Here is a 17646-nt window from a genome sequence, read left to right as displayed (position 1 = left end):
AAAGGGCTCCCTCTGTCCCCAGCACTGAGGACCTCTTCATAAATATTTGGAATGAATGAATAAACTGTTGAAACTGCCCAGAAGGAGAAGAAAATATTTCTGTGAGCAATCTATGGCAACTGTGAGTAAAACTTCTCAGATACTTGCACACCTACAAATGGTGAGTAAATACTTAAATCAGGAAACCTCTGAAAAATGGTGAGCAATTTGTTTTATCAATAGGTATCAAAGAATTGACACACAGAAAAGAAAATCTCTCAAAATATCAATCAGTTTATTAAAAAGTCCAGGCACAGTAAGATGCAGAGACTATGGGCTCCTGTGAAATCCTTCCCATTGTGTGAAACACAATGAGACCATACACACTATTATTTACACTTGCAAAAGGGCCTGTAAGAAAAAAAAATTTAAAAAAAGAGACTAAGCAACCTGAATAACCAAAAAGCAAATCAATACCAACATAAAATAAGTATATCATTGTGAAAAACGCCAATCACTTGTTTTTAAAATTTTAAAAGATTAATAGTAATAAAATGGTTATAAAAATAGTAATACAATTAGAGTAATAATAATTTGGACAATTTGGATTAGGACAATATGAGACAATAAATACAAAGAGTTATGGATGTCCGGGTACCTTTTTCTGGGCAGCACGAGCCTGAAAAAGGACACACGCTAACAAAGGTTTAACCCTTAAAAACAACAGCCTGTTGCATATTCATACAGCTCACACATGATGCATAAATTCCATTCAAACACAGGATTCTGTCTGGTCAGTGTCAGCTTCTTCCTCTGAATCCTATCGGTGCCTTCGAGGCAGGAAGAAGTTTGTTTCTTCTGATAAGAGGGCAATAAATAATTTTTCTCGGAAAGATTTAGGTGTCCTGTGGCTGCTATCTCAGCGCAAGTCCTTTATTTGGAAAAAAAGTATCCCACATAGCATAGTTTCTATTTTAACACTGTTTTTTATAACCTAAAACTATATTTACCACTCTACTTAAGAGAATTAATACAGCATTACTTTCTAACACAACACATATAATATTCATTTTAATATTTGCAAAAAGCCAATCATAAAATACACATTTTTCACAGCGGGGCAGCCGCCTAGTGCCGCTCGCTCTCTCCGGGGCTGGCCCCGCTCAGCAGCCACCGTGGGATGGGTGGGATGGAACCCAGCCCCTGGTGGGAACCCAGCCTGCCCCAGCCCCAGGGGCCCAGCCAAGCCCAGAGCAGCGGGGACAGCTTCCTCAGCCTAAGGACACTGGAGCCTGGCAGGAGCTGTATGGTTGTGTCCCTGCTCCTGCCCTGGCTGCCTTTGAGGAGTCGGCAGGAAAGCCCCCCTCAGGTGGGACTCCCTCCTTCGGCCCTTCTCCCTCCCCGCCTCCCTCCCTTTCCCCCTCTAGCCGTGCTGGGCTGCTCGTTCCCTTGCTGTGAAGTGACTCCTGCCTGCTTCCCTGGAGGAAGGAGCAAGAGGAGGAGGAGGAGGAGGTGATGGCCCTGGTGCCACACTGCTGGCCTGGCTCAGCAGATGGGCACAGGAGCTGGAACCACAGTGGTCTCCAAGGCTGGATGAAGCCCCAGTGGCCAAGAGGGCTGAGCTGGGGTGTCGGCTCAGCTGGATCCATGCAGGATTCCAGTGGCCACGCGTGGTCCCAGCCAGTGCAGGAATTGCCTGGCCGTGCATTCAGGATGAGTCTGGTTTACATCTGGGCTTGGGGGGAGGATTTATGAAATCTCTCCTGAACAGGAGCTGCCATGTGCCAGCAGCACAGAGATATTTAGCAGGCCCACAGATAGCAAGTGACATCCCAACAGAAGCCACGGGAGCTCGTGCCTTCACTCAAGGAAGCAAAGCAGAGCAGCACTGGAGGCCCTGTCCCCTCCAGGCTCAGCCAGAAGTGGCCACCAGGCTGGAAGAGCACAGGCAGGGGCAGAGGGATGCACACACACAGAAACCTCCTCAGCAGGAAGGCACAGCCCTGCCGAGGAGCAAACCTGCCCTCGTGTCCCAGCAGCAGCTGAGGATTACAGCAGTGGGTGCACAGCATCCCCTCCCCTGCCACAACTTGGGGAAGGAGGAGCAATTCTGCTGCCCAGGGACTACCAAGGACTGAGCAGTGTGGTCCTCAACACACTCAGTGCTTTTTTTTTCTTTTTTTGTTTTGCACAGTAGTTTAGAAAGATCCACCAAGAAGGAAATGAGGATGGTTAGGTATCCAGGGGAGGGAAGATTAGGAAGAGAGAGAAGCATCCACCCATAAAAACATACCATTTTAGACCTCAACTAAGAAAGTATCCAATTATTTCTTAAATTTCCCCTAGACTTTCTGCCTCAGCCTCTTTGCCTTGTTAGCTATTCCACATATTTATTATTCTTTGCATGAAATAATACTTCCTGACATCTGTTCCCAGTTTGTTTCTCTTTAATTTCCATTTATAGCACATTTTCCTATCCTCTGACCATGTTAAAACAAAACAATAAGTATGTTTGACACAGTGCAAGCTACTTAAGATCATGATCCTTCCCTGACCCTGATTTTTTTTTTTTTTTAATATGTCCTAAAACAGGGAAAGCACTTGAATGAAGTGAGTTGAGAAAGGCAACGGAGAGCTCAGAGAATCACAAAGCACTCGTTTCACAGCGGTGCTGCAGCCAGTGACTCAGGGAGCAGCACGAGGAGCAGTCTGTGGTTACAGCCCAGCCCCTCTGACAAGGATCAGCTGAAGGCAGCTGGGTAACAGAGGTGCTGGGGGCCCCATGAGATGAGAGGGCAGAGCCAGGAGGCTGTGAGAGAAAAGGCAGCAGTGGGACAGGCATGGCAAAGGAAATGTTAATTCCCTGTGCAGGGACACAAATTGGCTGGAGAGAGGTTTCCCCTTCTGAGCAGGCAGATGGGAAAAGGTGCCCTTCCCTTGCTCTGAAGAGATTTCATGTCCAAGTGCAATCTGGCAACTCCACAAGCAATACATTCTCAAGGAGAAGCAGTGAGGAGCTTTAGCTATGGCACGAGAACATTTCATGTTGTCATCTCTATATTGGTACAAGCCCTCAATGTAATTTTAGCTCAGGAGGAGGTTGCTTATGAAGCAAATATAAAATGGCAAGAAGCAATGCAGCCTCCAACCAAACGTGTGTACACACCCTCCAGTCAGAGACAGAGCAAACCAGGAGCCAGCATTGTCACCTTTTTAGGGACCACCAGGAAGCTCTGCTGCAAGGAGATCCTTCCATCCTGCTCTGTCCAATGCTGGCCTGCCCAGGCTCAGCTCCTGCTGAGCCAGCTCAGTGTGGTGGCACTTCCTGCTGGGACCAGGCTGGCAAGGTCACAGCCCTGAAGGGAAGCCCAGGGAACTGGAAACCCTCCTGGGAGCCTCTGTCAGCGCAGGGGCAGCAGCTGCTCTGCAGCTGGGTGTTCCAGCACAGATGTGGCACTGCAGCAGCCAGGAGCCACCCAGGCAGTGCAGATCCTGTGCCCCTGACCTGCCTCTGGCAGATTTCTTCACTCACACAAGTGTTTTACTGATAAGGCCTGATAAGGCTGCCTTAGGGCGTTTTCCTTTACCCACATTCCGAGCTGAGCTGTAGGCACTAAGAAACCCTGGGTTCCATCTGAGACTTTCTCAGGTCAAACCAAGCCATGAAAAGCAGGACTGAGAGCAGCCAAGTTCAGCTGTGCTCTGACAAAGCACTGGCCCCTCAAACACAGCGTGCAGCTCCGTGCCAGGGCTGCACCACTACGGCCCAGGAGCCAGAAGGGGATGAGGCTGGATGGTCTTTGGGGAAGCAGATCAGACCCTGTACAGACACCCTAAAATCCCACCCTGTCCCTGAGAGTCTTCTCCAAATGCTCCTTGAGGTGGGAAGGGACCCACAACAATCTTTGAGTCCCAAAAATCCTAAATCCCAACACCTGAGAGTGTTGTCCAACCTCTCCCTGACCTCTTCAGAGCAGGAAGGGACCCATCAGGATCAAAGTCCAGCTGCTGGCCCAGGACAGATCACCACAAATTTTTCCCCCAAATCCCAGAGCATTGCCCAAACCCTCCCTGACCTCCTGAATTACAGACTACCCAGAGCTGCAAGGAACCCATGAGGATCATCCAGACCCTGCTCAGACACCCCAAAATCCCACCCTGTGCCTGGGAGCATTGTCCAGACACTGCTGGAGCTCTGTCAGCTTTGGTCACCATTCCCTGGAGTCCTCTTGAATCATCCACAGCTGGAAGGGACCCATGAGGATTATTGATCCCACACTTTGAAGGCACCATCCAGCAAAGAGCTGGATCAGGTGCTCTGCACATGCAGGACTGCTCCTTTTGGAAAACCAGAACATCCAACTGCCCAGGAGATGCTGCCCTGATTGTCCCCTGGCTTCTGCAGCCAGCTTGGGAACCTTGGGAACCACTGAAGCCCTGGCAGCTACAGAGAGGTGTGTTTGTGCCTCTGCTCCCTGAACTCCCTGCACTTCATCTGCTTCTCTGGGCTTCAACTCAGAGCAGACACAGCTCACAGAGGTGGATTTGTCCTATAAAGTCCATGGTTTGGAAGCACAAACATGAGCTCCCCCTAATCTGCCTGTTTCTTCTGCTCATTTCTCCTCTGCCACAATTGGCCAATTTACCTTTGCTGTTCATCCAGCCCAGCATCCACAGCATCTGGAAGACTCCAGAAGTGACTGAGGAGATAAAGAGAAAAGCTGTGCTACACCTCAAGGCCTGATTATGCAAAGCTTTGTGCAAACAGTGTTGCTGCTGCCTTGGAAAACAGGTTGGGAGGAGGGGATGAGAAAGCTTCACAGTGTGATGTAGCCCATTCTTGGGGTGATAATCTGGATTTAACCAGCACCTCCTATTTTATGTGCTGAAATAGGATTTATGAAAACATACCAAGGGTCATTTTTTTGTAAGTTGCAATCTCTTTATTTGATTAAGTAGTTTGAGTCAACAAAGTCATACTCTCCTCTATTTCTGACAGTTTCTTCAGCATCTGGCTCACCTTGGCCTCATCAAACTCCAGGCAGAGAAACTCCGATTCCTACAAAAGAAGAGAGAACAATATTTGAGAAAAACAATTATGTTTGGTCCCTGTGCAGAAGTTTGCTGAGGAATTTGACAGCTTAACTCCATTTGTCCATGGACTTTCTTGCATTTTCCTGTCTGATTAGAAGCACTAATTTGTATCAGTGATAAATATCCAGGTGGGATCTGCCTGAGGCAGATGTGTTTGCAGGAGGCTGCCTACGGAAAGTGTGAACAAAATCCTGGAGTATGTCCCAGAGCATTCCTTGATTAGGAAGCACTGGAAAAGTCAGATCTCAAGCAATCCATGAGTTAACCCCTGAGGCTTTGAGGAGACCCAGAGCCTTGCTGAGTGAACCATTCTCCATGGACACCAGCAGAGCCAGACAGCACCAGCCTACCCTGAGCAGCTGCTGCAAACTGGGACTGCAGAGCCAATGCCTCTTCAGCTCCTGCTGGTCCTCTCCAGTTCCAGCATCCTTGCTTTTCCAGACCTGCCTAGAAAAGTCCAGAGCAGGCTTTCACACAACAGCTCCTGCAGGAGGAGCAGCTTTTCTCACCAGCCCAAAATAATCCCAGTATTTGTAACACATTTCAAGTCTCCTTTCACAAACGATCCGACAAGAGCTCTCTGTAACCTGACCTCTCATTGCTCCACGTGTGCTCCAGCCAGGGGCTGGTTACTGTCCTGACCTTTGGGAAGGAGTGGCAGTGCCATGCTGTGCAGGGACCTGCTCCTCCATGGAATGGCCTCCAAGGCCAAGCTCCTGGTGCCTCCTCAGGCCTCCAGCCACAGCTCTGCACCCCGAGCCATGTGAGCCCATCCACAGGCCAGGGCTGCCCATGCAACCTTTGAGATCTGCTAAAGCTGATTTCACGGCCTAATCACAGGGGAATGTGAGTGCACAGGAGGAGATGGGAGCACCTACTTCTGGAGATGTTTTTGCCTGAGCCTAAAGCATAAGGCAGGACTTTTTTGTTTTTTGTCCTTTGTTCCCCTCTTCAGGTTTTGTCAGTCAAAAGGAATGTAAGTTGATGAAAACATAACACTTCGATTACACAGAACTCTTTGATTACACAAAGACACTGCCACTTGGTACAAGTGTAAGTGCACTCAGGAAACATTCTTTCAGCTACACAGCAGCTAAACCTCTCCCATGTGGGCTGGAAGGTGTCTGGTTACCCACTCTCATGGGCACCAACCTAAAACCTGACCCAAGAGGGCTGGAAATCAGGCTGCTCAGAACTGAGCTTCAGTTTTATTTAATGCTTTGTTAGTTTATCTCCCCCATGAAAACCAGAACAAAAAGGAAGATGGAGCCATGAAATACAGAAATCCTTATTCCTTCCCTAAGGCATCCTCCAGGAGCAGGACAAATGGTATCCCTGCTCATCCTCAGCAGGAAACAAGGCATCCCTTCTGATCCTTCCTACTGCTAAAAAACGATGCAGCCCCGTCGGAGCTGAACAAAACCAAAACCAGTCCGGGACTCGAAGTCCTGAAGCCCAGCAGTGCCGCTGCCCGGGCTGGAGCCGGGGTTTCAGCCGAGCTGGGTGCCCAGAGGAAGGTGTGGGAAAGGATCCCCATTTCCTGCAGCCGCCTTGGCTTTGTCCCTCCACGCTTTCCCACCCCTCCTCCCCTGTCACTCCCGGGCTATAAAAAGGAGCTGCAAAACAAAACATCCAAGAAACACAAACTGCCCCAGCCTTGAATCGGGTTTTCGAGGAGCTGCAACAACAGAGTGCTGCAAAAATATTTATATGAGAGACTAAAAGAAGCACGACTTTTTCTATCTCAGTAACTATACTTAAAAACCCCATGTATTTTTAGAAAACCAACCCTCACAAATTGAAAACTTGAAAAAATTACCATTGTTCTCTATTGTATCAGTTTGGCCAGCTACTTAAAATGCTTTCTAGCAACTTTGATACACGTTGTATTTCTCAGTTTTAGCCACTACGTTGGAACAAGAGAAAGGAAGCCCTCAGAATTCGCATATCATTGCACTCATATTCATTTCCCCTTGATTTGGAAGATCCTACAACAACATTGAGCATTTCACAGCCACCAGCCAAGGCGCCAGACCCTCTCTTAGAAGCCGCCTCAACTCGACGCGGTGCTTGTAAGATCATTAGAGGTTCTTTGTAAAGGAATTATCCCAGCTTGAATTACCAGGAGAGCTCTTCAGACGGTGAGAAAACACCAGCTCCGGGTGCCTGTGTGCAAACACAGCCGGCCAGCCGAGTGCCTTTGGATTTGGGCACCCACAGAGCCTCTTCCCGGGGCAGTGGGAGGATTGGAGGGGTTTGGGTGCGATCCCTGTGGAGCAGGCAGCGCTGCCATGGGCTCTGCAGAGCCTGCCAGCAATGCAATCGCACTGCTCCGGAAGAGATCTCATTCTCCAGAGTGGATGGTTTAAAGATTTAGCTTCCCCTTGCATATGTAAAAACCCAATCTGTAATGTCACTAAAACTTGCCTTCAAAACAATTTTTCATTGTGATTAAGAACCTACACACATTTTCAGCCTCCTCCCTTTTTTTTTTTTTTTTTTTTTTTTTTTTTTTTTTTTTTATGAACAGAGCCAAAAGAAAAGTGAGAATTCCAATCAAAAAGTAGGCGAGTTCAGAAGTGCTGCCATTTTGGACATTTTGGGCTTGGCTCGTACCCAAGCGCAGAGCTCGGGTTAAACCAGAGATGTGTTAGCACAGATGAATCTCGGACCGTTCCCATTACCAGCAAATTAGGCTGAAACACCAAAACACCAATGGGGGATAAATAAAACAAGGAGTTGGTCCCCAAGACACAAAACAAGGAGCTGGTGCCCAGGACACAAAACAAGGAGCTGGACCCCAGGACACAAAACAAGGAGCTGGTCCCCAAGACATAAAACAAGGATCTGGTCCCCAAGACACAAAACAAGGAGCTGGTCCCCAGCACACAAAACAAGGAGCTGAACCCCAAGACATAAAACAAGGAGTTGGTCCCCAAGACACAAAACAAGGAGCTGATCCCCAAGACACAAAACAAGGAGCTGGTGCCCAAGATATAAAACAAGGAGCTGGTCCCCAAGGCATCAGCGAGCCGGGACTCGGAGCCAGCACACAGCAAACGTGCCCGGGAGTTCACAGCACATCAGCTCCCCCAGCAACACCCACAGGCACAAACAAATGTCATTTTGGTTCCAAGGCATTAATTAAACACAAAAGACAAACTACTCGTTTCAGAATAAATCTACTGCTGATATTTTTTTGTCCAATTTTGCAAAGAAGTGTTAAGAGATTGCTTCTCAGGAGTAAAAGAAAACACCTGCAGGGGCTTAGGTATAACCTGCTGTTGCCAATAGTCTGGTTTATCTGGTACTATCAACTCTCCCACTTCCTCCAAATTGCTAATTCCATGTAAATACTATTCCAATACAACTCCTGCAGGGACTATCCTGTAAATATTACCCCAAGTCATAAATGTAATTGTATTTCAGGAGGAAAATCAATCACAGAATCACAGGATGGCTTGGGTTGGAAAGGACCTTAAAGCTCATCCCTGGGCAGGGACACCTTCCACTAGACCAGGTTGTTCCAAGCCCCCTCCAACCTGGCTTTGAACACTTCCAGGGATGGGGCATCCACAACTTCTCTGGGAAAACTGTGCCTCACCACCCTCAGTCAAGAATTTCTTCCCAACATTTACTCTAAACTGACTCTGTTTCAGTTTAACACCATTCCCCTTGCCCTGTAACTCCATGACTGTGTCCAGAGTCCCTCTCCAGCTCTCTTGGAGCCCCTTTTAGGTACTGGAAGGGGCTCTAAGCTCTCTCCAGTCTTCTGCGTGCTGAACAACCCAAAGTGTCTCAGCCTGGCTGAGGTAAGGGAATTATCCCAGCTTGAATTACCAGGAAAACTCCAGCCCTGGCAACATCTCCATCACTGTCCTTGGGACTCATCCCTGCAGGTCCATGAGGTTCACTGGTCAGTGATGGTCAGCTCTGAGCCTCCATCCTCATGGCTCAGCACCACAGCAGGTTTTGCCTGAGCCAGTACCTGCTCAGGCTTGCACGGCACACAAATGCAAATCTTGATTTACAAAAAGAAAAAATGAAGAAAAATGGAAAGGGGGAGGGGGAGGGGATATTAAAAAAAATCCAAATGCCCTCCCCAATACCAAAAAAGGCAAGAGAAAAGAAATTAAACACCACACCCCTGCCCCCCAAAATCTCAACATAACCGGAAATTCAAAATGGAAATTAGACACTTATTAACAGGGCAAGGACACATTTTCCTTGGAAAAGGCACATCCAGAAGTCATTTTTGCAATGATGCTGCCAAGCTCTATCACAGAAGCCTTCCTTCACTGCAGATTTCCTTACTCATTACTGTGGGAATTTGTTACTGTGCTGCCCAGTGGCACAAAACAAACCCTGATAAATTCACCCCTGCACTATAAACTTGCTTCCAAACCTTTCTCTGGGTGGCCTCTCCCTGACACCAGGTGCTCACCATGCCCAGGGCTGCCTGGGTCAGAGGGACCTGTCCTGTCACATGTGCAGAGCTCTCTCCCATCCCCTCTTTCACTCAAACATCTGCTGCAGGAATGTCACAATACACAACATCCACCTTGCATGAATGGTCCAAAAAGATGAAAAACCTTGGATTTTAGCTTGCATTTCCTTCTTCAAAAATCACACTTATAGGACATTAAACTGGGTAGTTCCACTGGGTGGAAATATTTCATGTCAGAAGTTTATGAGAGCAATTTATTTTTGCCATTTAGATTCTTGTCTTAGGGACATCTGATAGATGGTAAAAAGAAAACAAAACCACAAAAAGTTGCCCCAAACCAATGCAGAATGACGAAAGTGTGAGATGCTGCATCGATTCTTCCATCACACTGCATCAATAGTGATCCCACTGAAAACTTCTCAAGTTATTTTTATATTCATTAATATTCTGCAAGATGTACTGGGGCATATGATAATGACAGCAAAATCTTGAAAATTCCACAAAAAATGCAACGAATTGCAATCCACTGATTTCACACTCCCACATATCTGACAATACTAAGTTCATTATTTTTAATTCAATTTAGAGCTATTTTTGCTATATATCTACAATTATGCCCTTCAAAACCTCTAATGTAAAGTGCAATTCATTTCCATAATACTGTATAAAATAAAGCACAAATATTTGTAACTGTGAGAGCCTTTTAATTCTCCATTACTTTGATATTACATGAACCAGGAACCTCTTAAGCAAATTATTATTTCATCCCCTTAAAAAAAAAGCTAACTCCATTGCAGATTTTTAATACTTTTAATGTATCATCAAGCCTGTAATATCATAGATGAAGCAGATTAAGGATTGCAGAAAATGGAACAATTCCAAAGGATAAAAGCAGATCCCTGATACTGCATAGCAAATGTAATGTCATTCCTTTTACATTATCAGCCTCCTGAAAATATTATACCTCATATTTAATATCCTACATGAAAAATGAGCATTTCTGGATGCAGCTTTAACCTGCTGCTCCCTGTGCCTTTTGGAGGTGCAGCTTCCTTTTCAGGAAGTGTTGAAGAAAAACAAAGCCAAACCATAATTTAATCAGTATAACTAATTAGAAGGTAGCATACTCTGTAGCTTTTATACCTTTCACATTAAAAAGATAACAAGAGCAACATGATTCTTACTAATTAACAAGAAAAAAGTACAATACTTTTATGAAAGCCTCTTCTTATATGGCTCTGGAGATACTAACTTTCATTGGTTTCTGTAGACCTTCCAATTTCTCTCTTTCTGATTTTTAAAAAAATGACACTGTTTCTGATTTCTGACCTTATGCATTCCCCACATCCCACCCTGAGTGCCCTGCCCTGTGTGCTGCCCCTGCACAGACTCATCACTCCAGGGGTTTCCTATCCACTGTTCCCCCCAAAACCCTCCCATCACAGTGTGCAAGCACAGAGGCTGGCAATGGACAAGTGCTGGATGTCCAGCCCAGGTTTGGGATGAGTGATCCCTGATTTCTGCTCACACAGCTCCAGATGCTGGGAGGACACTGCTCCATCCCTGGGGATGTCCCTCAGACCCTTGGCTGATCAGGGGAGGCAAACACTGCAGAGCTGAGGGCAGCTTGCTGTGGTCAGAAAGGAAAGGTTACAAAAACCACAGTTCTGCTGGAACCAACACAATGCAAAAAAAAGGACCTGGTTATGCTGACAAAATGCAGATTTCATTCTCATTTATGGATGACTCTTTGCAAGGTCATGCCTGTGACTTTTTGTGTGGCCTCACCTGATCAATTGCTGTTTGCTGAGCCTGCTCACCTGGTTCCTCCAACACCTCCAGCTACCTGAGGCTCAGGGCACCCCACAAAACCTGCTGCAGTCACAGGAGCTCCTCAAAACAGAAAACCCTTCATGGCTCTCCCTCAGTGAGGAGTGGTGGATGTTTGACTCTGTACAATGCTGCACCGGCACTTTGGAACATGCTCAGCTTAGGCTAAATCCTCCTGGAATTGAGCTGTTGGACAAAAACTCTATCTTGAGGTGTTCAGAGTATCCTAAATTTTTAAGGCAATTCTTTTTCATGAGGGCATCAAGAGGCACCTTTCTGACCTAGCAGTCACCTTGAGCTTACTATTTCCATTGTTTACCATTTGCTTTTTTCCTCAAACCTCCCTCGCCCCCTGCATTACAGCACTTCCTATGAAAAAATTTTAAAAAAAAGAAAGAAAAAAAGATATTTAAGGAAAAACCTCAAAAGTGGCTTTTTTCCCTCATAGTCTTTATCTTGGATATGTGCAAAGGAGTTTGGGGAAGGATCCAGCCTGGCCTGGGAAATACTGACCATGTAAGCAGGTCACAGCTGAGGGCCACTGAACACAGGGCTGGGGAATCCCAGCCAAAGGCACTGCCAGAACTTGTGTGTTCTGAGATAGGAATGGAATTGAGACAGGGAACAGAAAGTGTTGTGCTCTAACTCCTGCTGCAGGAATGAAAAGTGAAACCTCATGTATCTGAACTGTTTCTAAAAAACAATGCAAAAGCAGTCACTCCTCTGACCCCTCTGTGCCCTCCAGACACGGGTTTGTCAAAGCAAGCACACCAAATGTTCCCATTTGAATTCCAGCAGCTTTGAAAGCACAGCTGAGCTCCAGCTCTTTCAAACCCTAAAACAGTGAGTGTGGAATGTTTAATCTTTAACAGCAGCATTTTTCCCGTGCTGCTTGACCGGCCTGAGGTAAGTAGGTGTGATGGCATACCAAATAAATCAATTAACCTGCTTAGGCTAATGACACTGTCTTGGAGACCCGGTATGCAACTGTGCCTGGCTCTTGAGCCAGCTGCTATTTAAACAAAGGTGTAAGCAGAGCTAAAATCATTAACTAAGAAATGCATGAAGAGGTTTTAAAAGGGAAAAAAACCAAACCAAATAAAACCAGTGTTATCTGCAAGCTTCATCAAACTGTACACGGAAGCACATAAAGCCAGCATAAAAAACATATTAAATTACCTTTGTATCACTGTGAGGTTTGAAACAAAACATGTATTAAAAACTAAATTTAAAATAAAAACTATATATAACTATATAAGACTATATGCTTATGTAGTTTATACAGTTATATATATTACATGGAAAACTACATAAAAACTATTTAAACCCTCAATTTCTGGCAGGGCATCAGGCTCTCTCACAAGGGTACCAGCGATGAGAAAGCTCCATCATCACTTATTCAAGCCCTGCCTGCTGTGTCAGCTCTCCACTGACAGAGCCTCTCACTGCAAGGTGAGGTGCTCTCCTCTCAGAGTCCTCTGCAGGGGACCTCAGAGGGTAAATGCCCTTCCTCACTTATGATCTACATTTCCCTACCTTGTTTGACAGCTGTCCTTGTTTTCTTGTGCAGTGTTTTGTTTGGTTGGTGTTTTTAAGGCTGCTCATGGAGCTGAAATATCAGTGTACAGCTTTCCCTAGACATGTTTTATGTCCCAATAACTAGGCTAGACTTTTTTTTTCAGTCTTGTAGCTCTTAATTGCAGTGTGAAATTAGTCTAAGAACAAGAGTCCTTACTGATGCATCTTCTGCTTTTACACTAAATCCACCTTTTCTAGTGAGAACATTCTTTAGATCTGGAATTAATTTTCATTACATTTACATTTACCTATTACCTAATAAGGGAATCATTCAGCATGGCAAAAAAATTAAAATCAAACACCACTCTATCATAACCCCCCACACTTTCTCAGAACAAAGTTTCAACTACTTTATGTTATTATTTACCATTTTCTTAAATGTTTCAGGAAGTACCCTATCACAGCATCAAACCCTCCCTGCCACTGGGGCATGTTTTTGTAACAGGGTATCCCCAAGACCAGGAACTTGGTTAACTCCTTAGGACACAAGGAAATTTCTGTGCTTTGAATGTAACTTTTTATTTCATCAAAACAGTGTCAACCACATTCCTCTCTGTTACTGCAATAAACAATACCAGGAAGACAGGAATGAATTCAGGGGGGTAAAAATTACTTTTATACCAAACCATCAACACAGTTAAAGCAATCTACATTTAGAAATAACCCCACAGTTAAAGAATGCACTAAAAACCTGAGCAGAGAATTCCTGACCTTTAGGACGCTGTGTGACTTGGGATTCTGGTATTTTCTGGCTGAGAGTACTGCTGGCTTGCAGGCTGAATAATTTGGTTAGCAGCCCCAAGACAGATCACTCTTGCTCCTCCACAGCTCTCTCATGTTTATGTGTTACATAAATGACTCAGGAACCCATTAATGTCCTGCTCAAATATAAAAGCTGAGTAGAAATGAATATCCTCTGCCAACCCAAGTAATTCTACAGTTCTGTAATACTGGGATATTGGGACACAAGACAGATGATGGACTTTGGACCTGGTTAGCACAAGAGATTTGATAACAGGATGCCTTGGCAATAGCAAACAGAACTTTGAGGATTAAATCAAGATTGCAAGAAGATTCAACCAGACTGACTTACCAGAAAAAGAACATGGCATCAAGACTTCTGCAAGCAAGAGATGTTTAAAATGTGTAAGTTTAAGTGATGATTAACCCAGTAATTGTAGTAAAACATTACTAGCCTTCCTAAAATACTATATAAGCATTTGTACTTCACAATAAACTAGAATTATTGGACCACCACACCGAGTCCCTGTCTCTCTCTTCATCACCGATACTGTAACCCCACAACAATTTATTTCCCATGAGAGCAGACAATGCTGGCTCTTGTTGATAGCAAAGGCCACAGGATCTTGGCTTTTCCTTTCCAATCAGTCATCAGTCAAGCCATAACTGGTTTTCTCAGAGAAGAGACCAAAGATTAGAATTACTCTGAAACAGCATTTTGGAATAAGATATGTTTAAATCCCTTCTTTCTGAACCCTGCACACTTGCCCTGTGGCACTTGGATTGCCAGAAACAAGAGCACATGAGGGGTAGGTGGCTCCTCTTGCTGAAATGCTTCAACACCCAGAGCTGAACTAAAAGTACAAAGGTGTTTATTTTGGTTGCTGCAAGTCTTGCAAACAGTGAGTAAAGGCCATGCAAACCCTCTGCTGATTTATGTGTCTTAATAGCAACTGGTAATGCTCTCAAAAAGCCCCATTTCAAAAAGTTCCTATGTTCTTCACCTAAGCTCTGGGATCAGCATGACCCAGCTACAGCAAGCATGTTTTGTGCTCACAAAATGGCATTTTACAGAAATAATTTTTGAAGGGCAGCTGTTTGAGCCCTTCTCTCCTTGTCCTGCTCACAGCAAGCAGCAATGCCAGGCACCTGTTTGCTCCAGGGCATTTCACCATCAGAGAAAGGAGAGAGACACAAGGCTGGCACAAGACAGGCACACACACCCCCAGCAGCATCCCCATCTCCTCCCAGAAACATTACCCCTCTGTTCCTGGCACACTGATCCCACACATCTGGAATTACAGGCAAATACACCTTGAAATGGATGGGGAAAAGTTCTGGCATTTGGGCAGAACTGCTCATCTAAAAATACATAAACAGGGTACCAAAGGCTTGAAAATATGCCTGCAGTCCAGCATGCATTCAGCTGGGCTTTCCTTCTTAAAATATTTAACAAGACAAAGCAGTCAGACCAAACAGGCTGTTTATTTTTGCTGCTTTTATGGCATTTAACCTTTCTGATGATCTGAAAATAGAACTTACCAGGACAAAAGGATCTACTCAGAGTTCTGTGGCCACTGCAAACACGTCTCCTCAGTGGGACCAAAATAACTGTATTTGTTTCTTTAGTGCAATTTGAGTGTGTGAACTTACAAGGGGACAAAAAGCCAAATTAAAAAAAAAAAACAGTCTAAATAATTTTAGGTTTTTTTCCTCATTACTTTCAGATGCAAACTGCTGTCTTTCAATTCAGCATGAGAAAGCTCCCACAGCAAAGGGGGCAGCCACGTGTTCAGAGTCCAGCCTGGTTTACAGCCCCTCCAGCACTGCTGCTCTTGCTGTTCCACAGCCTGGGACAGGCATCACACTCAGATTTATCAGCACAACAGCAGCTCCTGCTCAGTGTGGTGCAAAGTCTGCTGAAGATCCTGAGAATCTCTGCACTGACCTCAGTGACCTTCAGATCAAATGCACAGAAATATCAGCATTGTGTGCCAGCAGGGAGACACCAGAGGAATACAGCTCTCTTCTGAAAATACAGGAAAAGCTCCAGATTTGCATTTTTCTTTGCCTTTTTTTTTTTTTTTTTAACCACAGAACATGTCCTTGGTATTATTTGCTGCATAATACATAACTCCTTTTTCTTTTTTTTCAGCCTCTTTTCTTGTGTAAGGTGAAAAGCAAAGGCTCACAGTGAAAGCTGAAGCTGGAGGTGCAACCCTGAAGGGACGAGCGTGGGAGGACATTTCTGCCTGAGCAGAATCTCACTGCAGCCAAGGGACTGCCTGCTCTGCCCACACAGCTCCCCTTGCCTCAGTTAAAATTACAACTTTGTTTTATTCAATCGGGGATTTCACAATTCATTCTAGAAACGAATGTGGGCAATAGAGCCTACACTCAACCCCACACCTGGATTAATCTGTTTAAAGGTCTCATCAGGACAGATCAGGACACTAATTCTCAATATGATCCCCAAACCAGCTTGGGCGCAAGGATTGTTTTAAGGTTGGAACTCCATAGTCCTCTTGACAGGCATCATGTTTGAACTATATTTTTTCCCAGAAAGATAAAATGTTTGAAGAGAAGTTATCTAATTTTGGTTGACCTCCCATTCTCAATTGAAGGGCAAGTGGTACTGAAGTAGAAATCATTTCCATAACTGAGTTGCACAGCAGTCAGTTAACAATTAATAAGCAATCCACTCAGCATAGGAAAACTGAATAGGAAAATAAACACATGAGAATCAAAGATACCTCTGCAAAGAAAGGCTTCAGCTCCTCCACACCAGATATTTAATCAGTTGTCTCTTTCTTTTTCTCGTGGTGAACAAGGGGAGAAGAAGGCAATAAAAGACCTTAACCACTTCTCCTGAGGAAAATGGAGATGCTGTGAACGGCTCATTTAGCTTTCTGTGCCTTTGGAGCAGAGAAGTCTCTTTGTTTTGTTATTCTCCACAACAGCAGTTTTATTCTCTGTGCATTTTTTTATTCTCCACCTGTCTTTTCGGGCCTGCACCCAGAGTTTGGACACCAGCCTCCAGCAGAGTGGGTAGGTGTCTCCTCGTGGTAAATCTGCTTCTCCTGCATCAGGAAAATGTCCCATTTGTGACTGGCTCCCCTTGGCAGATGTAAGGTCACTGCTTGTGCTGTAGGGCTGTGAGAAACAGAATGTATTTCAGCTCCTCTCCATTCCTGGGATCAGGCTAAAGATTTCCTCCTGGGAGACCCACCTAAGCACAAGGACTGTGCCTGGTGGGCCTCATGCTGGCCTGGCACACCGTGGCCAGGAGGGCACAGGGACACCACTCCTGTCTCCAGCACCATCCCCTGCCTGCTCTCTGCAGCTCCTGAGTGGGAGAAGAAGTCACGTAGCAGCTCTCAGATAAAAGAAAACAGAATGCTGCTGTGATTTCAGGCAGGGAGATGAGATGGAGAAAATGAGCATTACACAACTCCTAAAGAAGCAGGCAAGGGGAGGATGATGTGCAATGCTAAATGCTCTTGCCTGGTTTTGGACAGCTGTCCTGAAGTGGAACTAGAGTAAAATCTGTGAGTGGACCTGTGTCTCTAAAATGCATGTGCTGCTTCTCTTTTCAAGCATCAAAACACTGCACAGGATTTTTTTATCCTGCCAAGCCTAGGGGTTTGTACCAATGGCTGCTCTTCCTGCTGCCCTCTTGACCAAAAGGTGCTAACAAAGCCAGGACAACTGTGCAGCATTATGATAAAAATAGCTGGTTTTGGTTTAAATATCTTGCTTTTCAAACCCCTGCCTCCTGGGAAGCTAAGCCCTGTGAAAGGGCTGGGAGGTAGTGGAAACTGTATGGAAAGATTATTTTGAGGGCTAGTAGGAAAAAAGGGGTCTGCATATAAAGGCAAAAAATGCCAGTGAGAACAGGGAATGTCTGTTTGCCTTCCCTGCCTGCCTGCAGGATTTTCATGTCTCCCCTGACCCTGCTAATGCCTATTACATCTTTC

The 17646-nt window shown here is 45.3% G+C and overlaps 1 protein-coding gene across 2 annotated transcripts in view; it reads right to left on the bottom strand.

Annotated features, from left to right (window-relative positions):
- Positions 1-257: 257 nt before the first annotated feature.
- Positions 258-17646, bottom strand: part of COMMD1 (copper metabolism domain containing 1) — a 67665-nt gene continuing 50276 nt past the window's right edge. For both annotated transcript variants that reach the window (XM_058021547.1, XM_058021548.1), the window contains exons 3-4: positions 4891-5038; positions 258-390 (exon numbers count right to left, since the gene is read on the bottom strand). In XM_058021547.1, coding sequence (XP_057877530.1) covers positions 4931-5038 — 108 coding nt within the window. In that variant the 3' untranslated portion in view covers positions 258-390; positions 4891-4930. The remainder of the gene's footprint in view (positions 391-4890; positions 5039-17646) is intronic.

Source organism: Melospiza georgiana, chromosome 3 (assembly GCF_028018845.1).
Source record: "Melospiza georgiana isolate bMelGeo1 chromosome 3, bMelGeo1.pri, whole genome shotgun sequence".
NCBI lineage: Eukaryota > Metazoa > Chordata > Aves > Passeriformes > Passerellidae > Melospiza > Melospiza georgiana.
This window is presented reverse-complemented; position numbering and strand designations above follow the sequence as displayed.